We start from the raw sequence: 16735 nt of genomic DNA on the forward strand, positions 1-16735 counted from the left end.
ACTCAGAGCATGACTTATTATGTGCATTTCCTGAGAAACCAAATATGAAGAGATGGTTAGAAATAAGCAGTACCATCCTGTCATTGATGCGTTAGTTCTTGGTTTAATAAGACACAAACAAGAACTAAATACTGTTTATCTTGAATCATTTCATAAATAAAAGCGATCAAAGAATTTTTTCTACTTAAGTTAAGGTTGACAATAACTTTTTTGGAGGAGGAGTGGGGGTAATTAGCTAATATTTGATTGCACTCAGTGGTAATGATCTCAGCTGTTGCTGAAATGTGAAATAAACACTCGAGAATGGTGTAACTGTCTCCAGTTGCTGAGAATCAGAGTGCAACCAGTTGCTAAGAGCCAGATTGTAAGTGCAACTCTTTCTTCAGGTAAGACTGCTTGTCTGTAGTTGTCCTGCTTCGGATTTTTTCCCTCAATACCAGTAAGCAGCCAGCAAAACTTGTACACTGACGTACATGCAAAATTTTGGCCTAATTAAGTTGGAAACTATAATTCAGTGACTAGTGCACTACCAGCACATGTCTGATGCTTCTGCAAAAATTCAAACCCCCCACCCCCCCCCCCTTTTAAAGCTTCGATTTTTGCATCACCAACAGTGCAGCTGACATACACAACACCCCTGTCTGTTTTTCATTGCAACTACTTCACTATGGCAGCATTCGATCTTATATCTGTGCATATGACTTTAGTGCCATATAAACAAAAATGCACTGTTTGCTTGGGTTCACACAATCAATGCTCTTCTCAGCAGTTTTCTCTTTCACTCGTCTAGAGTAAACACTTGTTAATTTATATTTATCACATGAGTTCTTAACTCTGTGTTACTCAAATTCTCCTTAAGAATAAATGGACTGATAATAACTAGAAAAAAGGAGTGGGGGGATAATTAGGACACTGCTTTTTTGAGGACGATAATCAGCAATGTTTTATATCTCCTTCTCTTACAGAAGAAACATTTGTTAAGTGGAATCATGCTAACAGTTATATCATTTACTCGCTCAGATCCCCCTCTCCCCCTTTTTTACGTACCTTTAACTCTAAAGTTCCTGAATTAAAGATTTTGATATGGGCATTTTATCTTATGTATGCAATGATACACAAACCTTGAAACTTCCTGGCAGATTAAAACTGTGTGCCCGACCAAGACTCAAACTCGGGAACTTTCGCCTTTTGCGGGCAAGAGCACTTGCCCGAGAAAGGCAAAGGTCCCGAGTTTGAGTCTCAGTCAGGCACATAGTTTTAATCTGCCAGGAAGTTTCATATCAGCGCACACTCCGCTGCAGAGTGAAAATCTCATTCTGGAAACATCCCCCAGGCTGTGGCTAAGCCATGTCTCCGCTATATCCTTTCTTTCAGGAGTGCTAGTTCTGCAAGGTTCGCAGGAGAGCTTCTGTAAAGTTTGGAAGGTAGGAGACGAGGTACTGGCAGAAGTAAAGCTGTGAGTACCGGGCGTGAGTCGTGCTTCGGTAGCTCTGTTGGTAGAGCACTTGCCCGCGAAAGGCAAAGGTCCCGAGTTCGAGTCTCGGTCGGGCACACAGTTTTAATCTGCCAGGAAGTTTCATATCAGCGCACACTCCGCTGCAGAGTGAAAATCTCATTCTGGATACACAAACCTTGTCTGGATGTTCGAAAAGCAATTACTCTCCATGATAAAATCTAACTGTTTCACATCTCCATGCAGACCTGTGGCAGGATGTAATTACGATAATTTCTCGATGCAAACGTTTTAAGCAAACTGAAACTTTAAGACCTGTACATTGTGTTTTTACTGACAGTGAAATTATCAAACCTAAAATTATTACCATTAACCGTGAACATGAATGTGGTTATGGGACGCAAGAATGGGGGGAAGGGGATAGTAAACGTCAGAACACACAAAATTGTTTGGAATGGGCAGGCAAGTGTGCTTACTCTATACCAGTCTAAATGAAGATTATAGCAAGTCCATAATACTAGAATTATGTTTGTGATAAACACTCACTACACCTCTCCTTTTACCACTAGAGGCCTGGCATAAAGTAGGCAATGTTGTCAAGCAGTTTCGACAGCATCTCCGGTGGACAGCTGTTGGTTTCTGGCAGCTGCCGCGTCAGGCAAATGAGAGGGCCAAGAGCACACAGAAGTGAGTCCAGCAAGACAGATAGGCTACCAGAAACAGCAATTTGACCCTCATGTTCTTTCAGGCGTTCACCAATAATGCCGAGTGATTCCCCGAGCAACTTCAGATGAGCTGCCACGTCCACAGGCTGTGTGCCAACGACCTTGTATAGGCCGGGTCCCACTGCAGGCTCAGCTACCAGTCCCCGCCCACCAGATGCTCCTGCTGCAGCTCCAGCCTTTGAATCTGCAACCTGTTGCTGCTGTTGCTGGTGGTGGCGTGCACTTCCACTTGATGCTGATGTACCTGCACTACTGCGTGAACCACTTCCAACTGCGCCAGTCACTGACATTCCTCCAGTAGTAGTGCCACTTTCTTGCCTAGCGGCTGCCCCTGATGTTGCACCCGATAATGAGGATCCACCACCAGCTTTATTGATGAACTTCGAGCGGGACCCAGAAGTCCGCCAGCGACCACCGTCCGTCTGCTGACTTGATCCGCCAACTCCTTGAGTTACAGAACTCTGTGCCGATGCATCTGATCCAGGCTTGGTCAAAGCGACACGTTTAGCACGCCTTTTCCAAGCATACTTCTCGTTGTTGGGTACTGTTGCCCAGAGCTCACCAAGACGCTTACTAATAGTAGCAAAGTCTGTGTCGGGATTAGCACGCAGTATTTCCTGCCTAACCTCCTTTGCCCAAAGCATGTAGGCAGTGAACCGTGTTTTGCCTTTATCCTTCCGTTGTGCTTTAGTACGTCCAACTACACGGCCATCTCGCACCACAAGTTTCTTCTTAGTTGATTTCTCGAGCATATACAGTGACTGACCTCCACGAGATGCTGTTCCTGAGCCTGAAGGTCCTTCATCACCTGTCCGGCTGTTGCTTTCATCGGGGATGGCTGTTGTATTACGTTCTTCCACAAGTCGATCTTCGTCAGATGCTGCTTCATCATCAGAAGATGATGAAGAACTGGAACTGGACTCATCATCTTGAACATCTCCTGTGAACTCATCTGAACTTGAATAGATATCATCTCCCCCATCATTTGACAAGGTATCACGATGATGGACACCAGAACTGGATGTTGTGCGGTCTGAGTGTAATGTGGACGATGCCCTGCCTCGCCCTCTGCCGCCACTGCTACCAGCAACAGGAGAACTAAATGAGTCGCCACCACGTCGCCTATACCGATTGTCAATATCATCAGGCGATTCAAAATCCATCAATTTTGAAGACTTCTTGCGAACTCGACCTGAGCGCGAAACACCTGTCACCTCCAATTCGTCTTGCTTAGCTCTTCCTCCAGAGGTCGAGTCCATGTCGTCATCAAATTTCCTCTTCAACATTTTGGACATAGCTTTCGCACTGAAACAAAAAACATACTGTAATTAGTGTTGCAGATGGATCAACGTGTACCAGAAAGAAAAGCAGGTACGTAATGAGCCCTGCATTTATTTGTGATAAAGTACTGGTAAGTTATTACAGGCTGTTTCTAAAAATATTTTGTGTTTATGTCTCTGTTGCAGTCCATTCGATTTAGGCCTATGGGAAACAGAACAACGTAGAACGAAAATAACAAACAACTGGCAACAGAATATTACTTAAATATATTACTTTTAAGTAACTATTTCTTATTTTTGAAACTGTTTTGAAATCTGACCCTTTTCAAAGTTCACATCCTGTCCTGCTCATGATGCAAATGAAAGAGACTGGTTGTGAGCTTATGTTATAACATGCAACAATAACACACAAATCTGCTTCATATTTCCTTTTCTACAGTTGCTTCATTAAATGAAGGGTCTTGAACAGTGTCTACATTTGAACAGTTTGCCACTGCCACTGCCATTAAAGCAGGGAAGAAGTGGTGTACTTATTATGTGCAAGTTTTTCTTTACTGTTTTCAAAGAAAGATGCTGAAAGCAAACACAGGTGTCCAGCCTACATTATAACAGATCTGTCTTCTTATCAGACAGAAAATCTAAAGAACTTTTGGTTCTTCCACTAAATCAATAAAAAGACTGAAGCCATCTGTTCGGACATTGTGACCATAATGGCATCAAAATGGAGGATGTCACAGAGAAGGTTGAAATACTAAACTCCTTTTTACAAAACTGTTTCACTGAGGAAGATCACACTGCTCTAAATAGTCATATGAATGTCAAAATAACAGATCACAAAATACAGAAAATCAACTGAAATTGCTCAACAGAGAAAAGGCCACTGGTTCCAATGGGATACCAATATAATTCTACATAGAGTATGTGAAATAACTAAACTCCCTTCTAGCAGTAGGTTACTGGAGAGAAAAACATTTCTAGCGATCAGAAAAAAATGCAGGTCATTCCCGTTTTCATAAGTCATCAAAAAGGTGCATAAAACAATAGGCCTGTATCGCTGACATTACTATGTTGTAGAATTTAGAGACGGGTTTTATGCTCGCATACTAGGACATTTCTGGAGACCGAAAACCTCATTCTTTAGGAATCTACATGGATTCCAAAAAGAATCCTTGTGTGAAACCTGGTCGCTCTAATCGCCTACAGGATCAAGAAAACAGCAGCGTCCATATTGATACCATATGCCTTGACATCCCAAAGGCATGAAGGGTCCATAACAAACAGAACGCAGCATGTTAGTCTCAATGGCAGAAACTTTCACATATAAAAGGAACCTCAGGTGCATCCCTAAGGAGCGTTATAAGACCATTACTTTTCGACACTATACATAAATTATCTAAAGGGTAGTGTCAGAATTTCCATGAGGTTTTTTGTGGACGATGCTGTAATATACAGAAAAGTTGCAACACTAGAAAATTATAGGAAATTGCAGGAAAACAACGCCTGATACATGGCTGGACACTTGGCTCTCAACTTAAACAACATTGTCCCTGGTCTTCACGGGATCAGCATCTTATTCTGAATTAGGCAGTATGTTGAATAGCAGAGGGTGGCCAGATGCCCTTCCTGTAGTCGAATTTGTGTACCACCATCCGTCTGTGTCTAATATTATCCCACGTGAAAGTGTGCAAACTTCTTCTAAATGTTTGCAAATAGTGTAATTGATATGACACATGAATATCAGCCTGATATTCATTCACCTAGTCGAATGTGGGAAACAGACTACAAACCACATCCAGGCAGCTAAGCACGTTCTCCCTCATTGTCAATCCAGAAGGCAGATCTGATCTGGGCCCAGAAGTGGCATGCTAACACATGAGGCTATCCAGGCAGATCTATAAACAAATATAGCACACTGCAGATGATGAGGTGGAAAGATCCATTATTGAATGATTACAGAATTGCAGGACAATCACTGGAAGCAGTCACAGCCATAAAATATCTAGGAGTATGGTTATTGAGCAATTTAAAGTGGAACAACAACATTAAACTAGACAAAAAAAAGGTTCAAATGGCTCTGAGCACTATGGGACTTAACTTCTGAGGTCATCAGTGCCCTAGAACTTAGAACTACTTAAACCTAACTAACCTAAGGACATCACACACATCCATGCCTGAGGCAGGATTCGAACCTGCGACCCTAGTGGTCGTGCGGTTCCAGACTGTAGCGTCTAGAATCGTTCAACCACTCCAGCTGGCTAAGACAGACACCAAACTGAGATTCATCTGAGAGATCCTCAAGAAGTGTAGTCCACCCACAATGGAGGCCACTTACAATGCCCTCATTGGCCCAATACTGGCATATTACTCACTGGTCTGGGATACTTACCAGACAGGATTGACAGAGGAAATAGAGAAGATCTGAAGAAGAACAGTGTGTTTCACAACAGGTTCAATTACTAATTGCAAAGGTTCACAGAAATTCTCAGCAAATTCTAATGGCTGACACTACAAGATAGGCTTCAAATTCAGAAAGAGTATGTTCTTAGAAGAGACAAATCAATATATTGCTACCTCCTCCGTACATCTCACAAAAAGGCTATAAGGTGGAACTAGAGAGATTTGAACTCACACAGAAGCTTACCAACAATTGTTCTTCTTGCAAATCATATATCACTATGACAAAAAAGGAGGGCACACAGTACAATCCTCCCCCGCCCCCCCCCCCCTTCTCCCTGCACCCTTCCCGAGTCACCATCAAGTAGCTTGCAAAGTATAGATATAGAAGAGTTATGGGCAGCAGTGTTATGTGATACGGAGAACTCAGTATGAAAGGAGCAATCTCGGCCTTATATATTTAATGCCCCTTTTTGTGTGGAGTAGCAGTAATGTTTAACATTGATATAGAAACTGGATGAACACTTAAATGTTTCATTAAACCAAAACTGAAATTGCCATATTAATCAACAGATTTTCATAACAAGAATGTTGATTGCTGAAGATTAAATTTCCTGAGTTCTACCCAGTAAGGACCTGAGAGGAAAATAAAATCGATTGACATAAAAATTAAATAAGAAAACACACCCATAATTTTCACAAATAAATACTACAGAACATGATGATATCATACAAAAAAATGCCTCCTTCAGGACTTTCGCTATCATTCCATTATATGTCCATGCGTGTGTGTGTGTGTGTGTGTGTGTGTGTGTGTGTGAGAGAGAGAGAGAGAGAGAGAGAGAGAGAGAGAGAGAGAGAGAGAGAGATGTATGAGAAAGGCAGTGGTGTGTGCCTGAGAGGCTATGTGAAATTCTAGATCAGGCAGTGAAGTCACTCTATGCAGTTTACCACTACTGGTCATTTCCTCTCCTGTTCCACTCACAACTGAGCAATGGAGAAACAGTTGTCCATATGCTCCAGTACGAGCCTTAATTACTCGTATCTTACTTTTGTGGTCCTTACATAAGATGTACGTCAGAGGCAGCAAAATCATTCTGCGTTCAGCTTCATATGCTGGTTTTCTAAATTTTCTCAACTGCGTTTCTTGAAAATGTCATCGTATTGCCTCCAGGGATTCCCATTTGAGTTCACAAGTATCTCCATAATACTTGATCAGAACTAGTAGTAAAGAAATCTAGCAGCCTAGCTCAGAACTGCTTTAATGTATTTATTTAATCATACCTGGTCGAGATCACAAACACAGAAGCACTAATTAGAACTATTCATACTACTGTTCTGTACATGATTTCCTTTATAGGTGAGTTACACTTCCTCTTAAAAACTCTCCCAATAAACCAAAGTCAACTTTTCCCTTCCTGCTACCATCCTTATATGTTTGGTTCATTTCATATTGCATTGCAACACTGTGCCTAGATATTTAATCAATGTGACTGAGTCATGCAGCACACCACTGATACTGTACTCGAATGTTGCACAACTGTTCCTCCTAAGCATGTGCATTAACTTACATTTTTCTAACTTTAGAGAAAGCTGCCATTCATCACATCAACTAAAAATATTGCCTATGTCATCGTGTAGCCTCCTACAGTCACCCTAAGATGTACCTTCATTTTCACCACATCATCTCATCAAACAGCTGCTTACCCTGTGTGTAAGATCATTGATGTATATATAGAACAAGAGTAGTCCTATTACACTTCCCTGGGGCACTCCTGATGACACCCTTGTCTCTGATGGACATTTGCCATTTGGGAGAACATACTGGGTTCTTCGCCCAACTCAAGGACCTGGGAACCTATTCCATAACCTCTTACCTTCGTTACTAGTTTACAATGGGGTACTGTGTCAAAAGCTTTCCTGAAATCTAGAAATATGGAATCTGCCTGATGTCCTTCATCCATGGTTCGTAGCAAATGTGATGAAAAGGACAAGCTGAGTTTCATATGAGAGATGTTTTCTCAATACATGCTGATTTGTGGCCATATGCTTTCCCATCTCAAGGAGATTTATTATATTTGGACTCAGAGTATGTTCAACAATTATGAACAAACAAATGTTAAGGATATTGGTCTGTAGTTTTTTGTAAGTCTGTTCCTTTACCCTTATTATGTACAGGAGTCATAAGAGTGGTTTTTTTCCCCCCCTCCCGTCACCTGCAACTTTGCACTGGGAAAGATATTCACAATAAATCCAAGCTAAGTAAGGGACAAGTGCCATAGAGTACTCTATGTATGTAAAACCGAATTGGGATTCCATCCATACCTGGCATCTTATTTGTTTCCGACTCTTTCAGTTACTTCTTTATGCCTTGTACTATGTGCTCCACATGGTATTCTGTACATATGTTTGTACAATCCTCCGGGGCATGAATGACTTCTTAAACACAAAATTTAAAACTTCAGCTTTTCTTTTCCTGTCTTGTACTGGCAAACGAGACTAGTCAACGAGTGACTGGACAGAAGCTTTTGAAACACTTACCGATTTAATGCAGGACCAGAATTTTCTTGGGTTCTTGGCATGATCTTTTGCTAAGGTATGACTGTGGAAGTTGCTTACATGTTAAACATTCTCAGTTTTCTTGCCGTGTCAATTCTTGATAAAATCTCAAGCTTTCGATGATATCCTCCATCGTCATTCTGAGGAGCAACTGACTGTCTTCAGTTGTGGAAGTTACTCTTTAAACATCAACCTTTTTATAGATGCACCAACTCCTACTATCTTTTGCTTGTTTTCATTTGCTCATTCTTTTTTGAACTGAGAGTGCAACAGTCTCCACTTTTTCAGCATTTTCTGAATTTTGCTAATAAATCACAGTGGGTCTTTTCCATCCTTAATCTACTTGCTAAGCACATACTTCTCCAGAGTGTGATTTTTTATCAGTTTAAACTTTGCCCATAGCTCTTCTATGTTCACCATACTTGAACTAAATTATGTCCATTGAATGTCTAAGTGGAATGCAAACAACTGCTTATCTGCTCTTTCTAGCAAAAGCATTCTTTTAGCCTTCTTGATGGATTTATTAACTTCAGTAAACATCACCACTATGATAATATCATGGTAACAACTCCTTGTCTCTATACTGACACTGTCAATAAGGTAAGGCAGGCATATTTGTAGCTGCAAGGTCTAAAATACTGTATAACTCCACTTTTACGTTACTGGAATTAACATTTTCCCGACGTTGATGACATTTTTTATCGGTCTCATAAAATTTCCTATGCCCGCAATGTTAATTTGCAACCGATTTTGTGTCAACATATTTATAATTTTCCCACGGTTTACAGATTACAAAAAAACGTTTGTGGAGAAAAAATGACATTGGCATGATGTTGGCCATCCAGTAGAATTTACAAATATGATTAAGTTTCTTGACACCAGAGCACTCTACTCAGCAGATCTCAACCAGTAAACATGTAAAAGTTGGAACAATTCGTGCCATATCTATAACCACAACCATTTCTAAACTGCCTCTACTGTGCAAACGCAGTTTCGTGATTGTTGTGATCATTGTGATACCTTTGTCGAACCATATTTAGCATGTTTCAGCATATGGCCACTTGGAGCACTAGCTGACGCCGTCATTCACTTTGAGTTGCTCAAACGTTTTTAGTGTGAATACAGCGCCGGTTACGTATTTTACTCACGCTGCACAAAACGTGTATCGAGAGTTTATTCTCGTTGTCAAGTGTAGTATTTACATTCGTATTTTTTTATGATGTTACACGAACAAACGATGTGAGTGTTAAGTTTGCGTGTGTGTGTGTCGTTTTCTACATAACTGATGAGGCACAGTACCTCATACCTCAAAAATATGACTACAGTGCAAAAGACGCAGAATCACACATATTCAAACACCACACAAAATACTTATGTACATATTTGCACTTGACAACGAGAAAAAATTCTCCAAATGCGTCGTGCTAAGCATGAAAAAATACGTAACTAGTGCTGTATTTCATTATTTACATAATGAATTACAGCTGCTGGCTTTCAAAAACATAATTATGCCGTATGAAACTGAGGCAAACGTTCATACTTCCCAGACAGTTATCAGTTCCAGTAACATCAGCAGTTTTTGTTAGATAATAAACCTTCATTAGATAATAAACAATCTCCTGACAAGTCTTTTGATGCCTGTTATGTATACATAACACATAAAGTGCCAGGGGGAATCCTGTACATAACTTTTACAGCTTAAAAATTATTTCCCACATTTTACATCATTTTTTTTAAGCCATTGAAAAGTGTAAAAGTGGGGTTTCACTGTATTTCCATTACATTTGGGCTGTCTGACTAACTGCTCAAGACTCGGGAACCATAATCGAAACTACTTCACAAGACTGCCTGTCTGTAACATCTGATTTAATCCATATATGTCCCACTCTGTACTTGGTAAGTTAAAGTCGCCTGGATATTTCAGCACTACTGACCGTAGACTTTTTTTAATGATACTAAAAATGTCACAGCAGAAGCAGATGGCCGGTAAATACATTATATAATTAGCTTGAGTTCACCTAGACCTGTTACATGTGTTCAGATAACTTCACAGACTCAATTTTGACCTCGGTAAACACAATATTTTTGGCAACTGCGATGAACACTTCCCCCTTCTATGGAGTCTAATCTGCCTTTTCAATATACATTCCATGTCTCGGTAAATATGTAGGAGCTTTCTTCTTCGGGTTTCATCAGCTTTTAGTTCTGAGAATAATTTGAATGTGACATCTCTCCTGGAGAGTAGTAAATTTAGGACCTTTGTTGCAAATGCTTCAACAATTTGCTATTAAAATTTTGACAGTCAAAGTGTCATTACTTTGTATGCTGCCTGTTTGCTCTTTGCATATCAACTGGCGAACATTCATTAAAGGACCTAAAAAACTACCTCCCAGCCTAAAAGACCCCTATGTGCACTCCACAAGTACTCTGCTACCCGACTAGCTGCTTCATTTGTGTAGTGCACCCATGACCTCTCAAGATGAGCCCCACAATCCTCCCACACTACAACGCACGTCCAGAAATCTGCAGTCAAAACCATCATGGAATCGACACAGCCTTTTGTTAAGACCCTACTTTCATCTCCAAAATGATCAACTCTGGGTATGATGCTGCAAATTGTGAGCTCTGCTTGAACCCCGCAAGGAAGGTCAGCAGTCTTCACCACTTCTGGTAGCTGCCCACGTAAATGAAGATGGCCACAGAACACAACCAACAGACGTCATTAGGGCTGAAATGAGCCACAACTTGCACACGAGTGCACCCTGCTCGCTCATAGCCGCAAGCAGGGCCTCCTCCCCATCTCAGATGAGGCTTCCACCCTGGTAGACATACCTTGTGCACACTAGACTTCTTTCCAATGCTGGATGGTATTTCCATCAGGAACTCCATAACGCAACTAACATTGGGGCTTCCAATAACAAGCAATCCCCCCCCCCCCCCCCCCCCCTCAACCTGCTTCGATCCTGCTGAAGGAGTGGCTACACGTTCATTCTCAGGATGATTGGGGGAGAGGCCAGACACCCAGCCTGCAAACTGACTCTCTGCTCAAGCAGCGGGAATGTGTTACAACCTGCCATTCACCCAGCAGTGAGAATGGGTCCACTGCATCAGGTATACTGCAAGGCACCTCAGCAGCAGAGCCTGTCACCAAACCAACAAACCTGACATGTCACATGCGATGCACCAGATTCACTGCCATTGCTACATCCAAAGCAGCAGTCTAAAGATGGCTCACCACACCCAAAAGCGTCTTCAGCTGTTAACGAACAGTGACACACTGCTCCTGCGACCGACATCACACATCCTATCCCTCCTAGTACAACTAACTTAAGAATTAACTATAAATGCACAAAGACAAAAGCTAAGTATTTAACTTGCTACTTTCCTAGTGTGTCACCAACGGAGGCTGGCACCTTACTGAGCTGTGTAGTTGGTCATTCAAAAGAAATGACAACTCCACTACAGGCTGCATAAATCTACATTTTGCAGTTACTGAAATGACAGATTACAATTCTTAAATACAAAAACATACTAGGTATTAAGAATTAAACTATGAAAGCTCACAGAAAAAGCTAAATATAATATGCTACTCTACTGGTGCATCACCAATTGTAGCTTGATACTGACTTAGGCTGTGTCGAAGTATCACCATTAGGTATGTGGCAAATTAAAACAGGTAGTGTGAGTTAGAGATGACTCCACAAGATAACTAGTACAAGAATTAACAGTAAATCCAATATGGAGGGCACATATCTTGCAGTGAATGGGATTACAGAGATAAGGTCCAGTGAGTACACTGTTTCATTTGGGGAAGTTCAAATAAGTGTCATGCTACTGCCAATCAGTGTATTTTACACATCTTAATATGCATAAACCCCCCACCCCTCCCCCCTCATCCTTAATCCCACAACCCTCCAGACACCACTACTCATTGTTCCATATCCATTACCACCTTCTTATTTTTTTCACTACTACTCTGTCTACACTTCAATTAGATTTATATGTCTACGAACTTTCACCCATTCTCTTTTCTCTGCAGTCGTCTCCATCCCAACCTCTGCATCCCTATCTCCTTTCTCTTGTGTCTAACATGCAGCTATCCATAGCAACACTGCAGCATTACCGCTATGGCATCACTTTTTGATTATCTTTCACTACACTGTCTCCTTATACCTTGCCCTTTGATTCATCTTCAATTCAACCAGAAAACACAAAGTTTCCCATGGAACAACTCATATTTGTTCACCTGATGGAGGTAAGAAACCCTACCAAATTTTAGCATTTCATCTCTCTCTGTCTGCATCTTATTGCACTACAAAATCTGGAATTTTTTTCATTTTTTACGTTTTGATAGCAAAAACGACACTTGTTAACATTTTGAAAATAAATAACCATTTTTTTAAGCATCATCAAAAAACTGTGAAATTTGGAGTCTGTTTACTCAATAGCAAAAGGATTGAAGAAAAAATATCTCATGCCTATAAGTAACACCATCAAGGCAGGAAAAATATGTGCTCTTACAAACATTTTGGAATTTATTCTGCAAAAAACACAGTTCACAATTACATCAAATATTACATAAAACAAAAAGGATACTTACTTTATCCCCTCACCCCAGCACCCCTCCCCCCCCCCCCCCCCCCCCCAAAAAAAACAGAGAACACATCAGCAACCAGGCTAATAAAATTAATGTATTTTGATCCACTGTTATTTTTTAACACAGAACAGTTTTTAACTTTTGTTTTGAGAATGTTAAAAAAAACAAAAAAAACTGACTGATTTTTTTAAACAACGCTATACAAAATAAATGTAATTTATAAAAGTAAGATTTTTTTCTTAAGTGTTGAAACACTCCTCTGAAAATTGCTAAAATCTTCCAGCTGTGGTTTCACAACATTCAACAACAGCAAGCACATGAGGAATGGGAACTGGACAAGTATCCTCTCATTTCGGGCAATGGAATGATGGTGAAGGTCCTGAAGGATGCATAAATGATACGGTAACATCATGTTCTGTTTATTTAGTTCAAAGATTATCCCAAAGTACCTCACGTTAGAACATTTACAAGCCACGTGTCTTGATGGGATCACATTTTCTTCTCTCCAAAGGATGCCAATATATTCCCTAAATTATGCTTCATGCTTGGTCCTACATCACTAATGATCTTCCTTGCTTCCAGATTACATACCCAATCTAATGGCTTAAAGTTATGAAAACTTCTGGTTCAAGAAAGTGTTTGAAGATCAGCAAAGCATTTTATAAGGTACGAATGTGTGTTATTTATAGACTCTTCTAAAACAACATTAAACATCGGTGAGCAGTGACCTCCTACGATGCTCTTGGCAGGACAATTTCTGTGTTGAAGTTACACACTCTGCGGAGTCCTGGTTGGCTAGCAACCTCTATTTAGGATGGCCACGGCTCACGAGGTGAGACTCGGTCAGGGGCAGTGACGGAGACTCTGTCGGGGCAGTGACAAAGAAATGGTCGGCAGCAGTGACAGAGAGAAGACAGCACATGGAGCATCACAAGTAGTCAGTCAGCACTTGGTGTCCTGCAATGATGCACGGTGTTGACATTCTGGCACCTGGGTCTGGCAGCGAGAGGAACTGGAGTGCGGAAGCACTCACCGGTCAACATAGGCTCTGTTTAAGAGTCGTGTCTATGTTGAATCCCGAGAAGAGTGCGAGAGTACAACCTGGCGTGGGTGTTAACAATGAGCTCCTGGACTAACTTTAAATGGTGAGCCATTTTGTGGTGGAACTTTTGGATGTGACAGCTCCATGTAGCCACTGTGATTTTCACTGGTCGTTCCTTAAACCACTTGGACATGGCTCCAGGATAATCGGTAATGCAAGTCCATATAACTGCGCTATGCCCTGGTTCTGTTGCATTTATCTTGAATTAGAAGTGTGGCCAATATTTGGTGATTCCTGTTTTTATTACTAGGTCTACAACTTTGCTTCCGCCGTTTTTTCTCGGAGTTCAGGGCTTTATTGTGAAACACTTACAAAAAAATCATGATTCATAGTATTGCCCGTCACTGGTCACTACATTCTCCCATCTTTCAGATAGCACACGAATCCCATGGCAGAAGGACTGGGCATCTTTTGTGGGGATCCATGAATCGATTCAATTTTGCACTTTTTCATATGATCGGAAGTGCTGGTCAGCCACACTGTATTTCACTGATCGAAAAAGGTGGTAGTCAGAGAGAGCAACGTATAGAGAATATGGCATGTATATTTTGACAAGTTTTGTGACATGAGGTCGAGCACTGACCTGCTGCAAAATTACCTTTACGTGTCTATCTCTGTTTTGTGGCCGTTTGTGTTTTGGTGCTGGGCTCGAACGCATTCATTGCTTTCGATTATGATGTCCTGTGACTGTCTTCATCTATTTCAGTAGCTACGAAAATGTTCTGTCTTCCACTGCCATGCTGGTATTTGGCATCAAAATCACCGTTGTTAAGGTGTTGAAAACATCCTCTGCATGTTCTTCCACTAATAGTTCCCTCACCATTCGTCTTACCCAGCATTTTAAGAGCCACAGCCGCAGATTTCTTCATGTTAAAGCAGAAAATTAAAACTTCCCGCAAATGGTGAGAAACGGGAACGTAAGTTGACGTACTTAATCAAGAATAACCTTATGATGCAATCACAAATTGACTAATATTTTTATGGCATTATGTTTACAGATGCCTAAGCTTAGTGTATTACACCTATGGCCAACCACCCGAACCCCACTTGCTGCTACTGCCGTCTACTGTAAAACAGCGGAAGCAAAGTTGTAGACCTAATATTATTGTTAATATGTTAAGTGGTCAATTATATTAATTGAAGTTTATTCTCTGTATAAAACTTCAGCCACCAATTTTAATTAGAATTGTAAACTTCTTTCTTGATGGCAACTACAACAGTAACAATTTTGCACCGTCAAACAGTGCTTTGTATTTAAGGTTGTGTGTGGATTGTCAGGTCATTATCACCTTGAGCTAGCTGTGGTTTATAAATTTATCAAGTTAAATTTCATGTCATTGGAGATTGTTTAATGAACTATTGCTTTAACAGCAACTGCAGTTGTCATACTATGATTTGTAACATCTCTTCCTGCATTTGGCACTACCCAGTGCTTGGCTGTTGGTTTTAGTATTTTAGTGACCTATATATTAATACTGGGTCTGTGTGTTCTGGAAGCCATTATTGATGTGCACAGGCCCTCCTGCCTGTTGTTGTCACTTGAGCTCTCGAGCACAGAATTCTGACATGAAGCTGACGTGGACACCAAATGTCGAGAATGTGCTGATTACTGAGTAGATCTTTCAGAATATCATAACATCATATTGCCAAATATTGTTCATGATAGTTAATTAACGTCTTTATGAAATCTTGCTATTTGAGTTTTTTTGAAACCTAAAAGCTTTTACAAATCATTATTTTTCATATTTACAAAGCGTGATAATTGACTTAATTTCACAACTTCTGAGCTCAGATCTGCAGTTATGTTACACTCGTGTAAAGCAATTTTTTTGTTAATTTAAAGTTGGGGCAATAAGGCTGTTTTTCTTTTAATTTCTTTTGAATTATTCTCATTTCTTTTATGTAATTGAATAATTGGTGTAGATCACCATAATTTGCAAATGCTAATTAATCATTGTGTTGTTACCAGGGCTCTGTTTTAATTAATGTGGTGAAAATAAATTTTTGTATCCCGAAACGGGGTCAGCATTCCACTCCAGCAGCCCATGTGCGGTGCTTACTAATCCTATACCTTACCAATTGGTGATGTTAACATAACAACTCTGATGCAAATAGCAGCTGATTTCTTAAGGGTCTTTGTAAAATTTCCTTTTGTGCTAATCTTTTAACTGGCCCCTCCATGCCATCACACTCATTTTTTTCCATGGCTTGTTGCAAAGTGTGCATTCATTTTTTCCATGCCTAGTTGCAAAGTGTGATCATTCAACACATATATTAAAAGCATTTTGATGAAGATACAAGTTTGTAAAATTACTTTTATTGGTCAATACAGTCATCACAACAACAGTGCATTACCTTCTTTAGCATTTGAATGTGTTTCTTTGATGAGTTTAGGCACAGTTTCTTGCATTTTGTGCACCATGCAGACACCTTGTTTGATGTCATCAGGTGTAATGCAAAGACATTTAACAAATGATAGTCTCCTCAGGTTTCCTGCCGGATGCTAAAATCAACATGATTTGATACTTCGGTTATCCATCTGTTCACCATCTTCCGGAGAATGCTGCTGCTGCTGCTGCTGCTGCTGCTGCTGAGTCCCACTGAAAACTAATGCCCAGGGTGCAA

The 16735-nt window shown here is 40.5% G+C and overlaps 1 protein-coding gene across 2 annotated transcripts in view; it reads right to left on the reverse strand.

Moving 5' to 3' along the window:
- LOC124618931 (HMG box-containing protein 4) overlaps positions 1-16735 on the reverse strand; it is a 43547-nt gene that overhangs the window by 2606 nt on the left and 24206 nt on the right. The window contains exon 2 of one of the 2 annotated variants that reach the window (XM_047145388.1): positions 2005-3483. In XM_047145388.1, the coding sequence (XP_047001344.1) occupies positions 2019-3473 (1455 nt within the window). In that variant the 5' untranslated portion in view covers positions 3474-3483 and the 3' untranslated portion in view covers positions 2005-2018. Of the gene's footprint in view, positions 1-1999; positions 3484-16735 lie in introns of both variants that reach the window. The other variant, XM_047145387.1, reaches the window with a different exon arrangement.

The sequence above is a fragment of the Schistocerca americana genome, chromosome 1 (assembly GCF_021461395.2).
Source record: "Schistocerca americana isolate TAMUIC-IGC-003095 chromosome 1, iqSchAmer2.1, whole genome shotgun sequence".
NCBI lineage: Eukaryota > Metazoa > Arthropoda > Insecta > Orthoptera > Acrididae > Schistocerca > Schistocerca americana.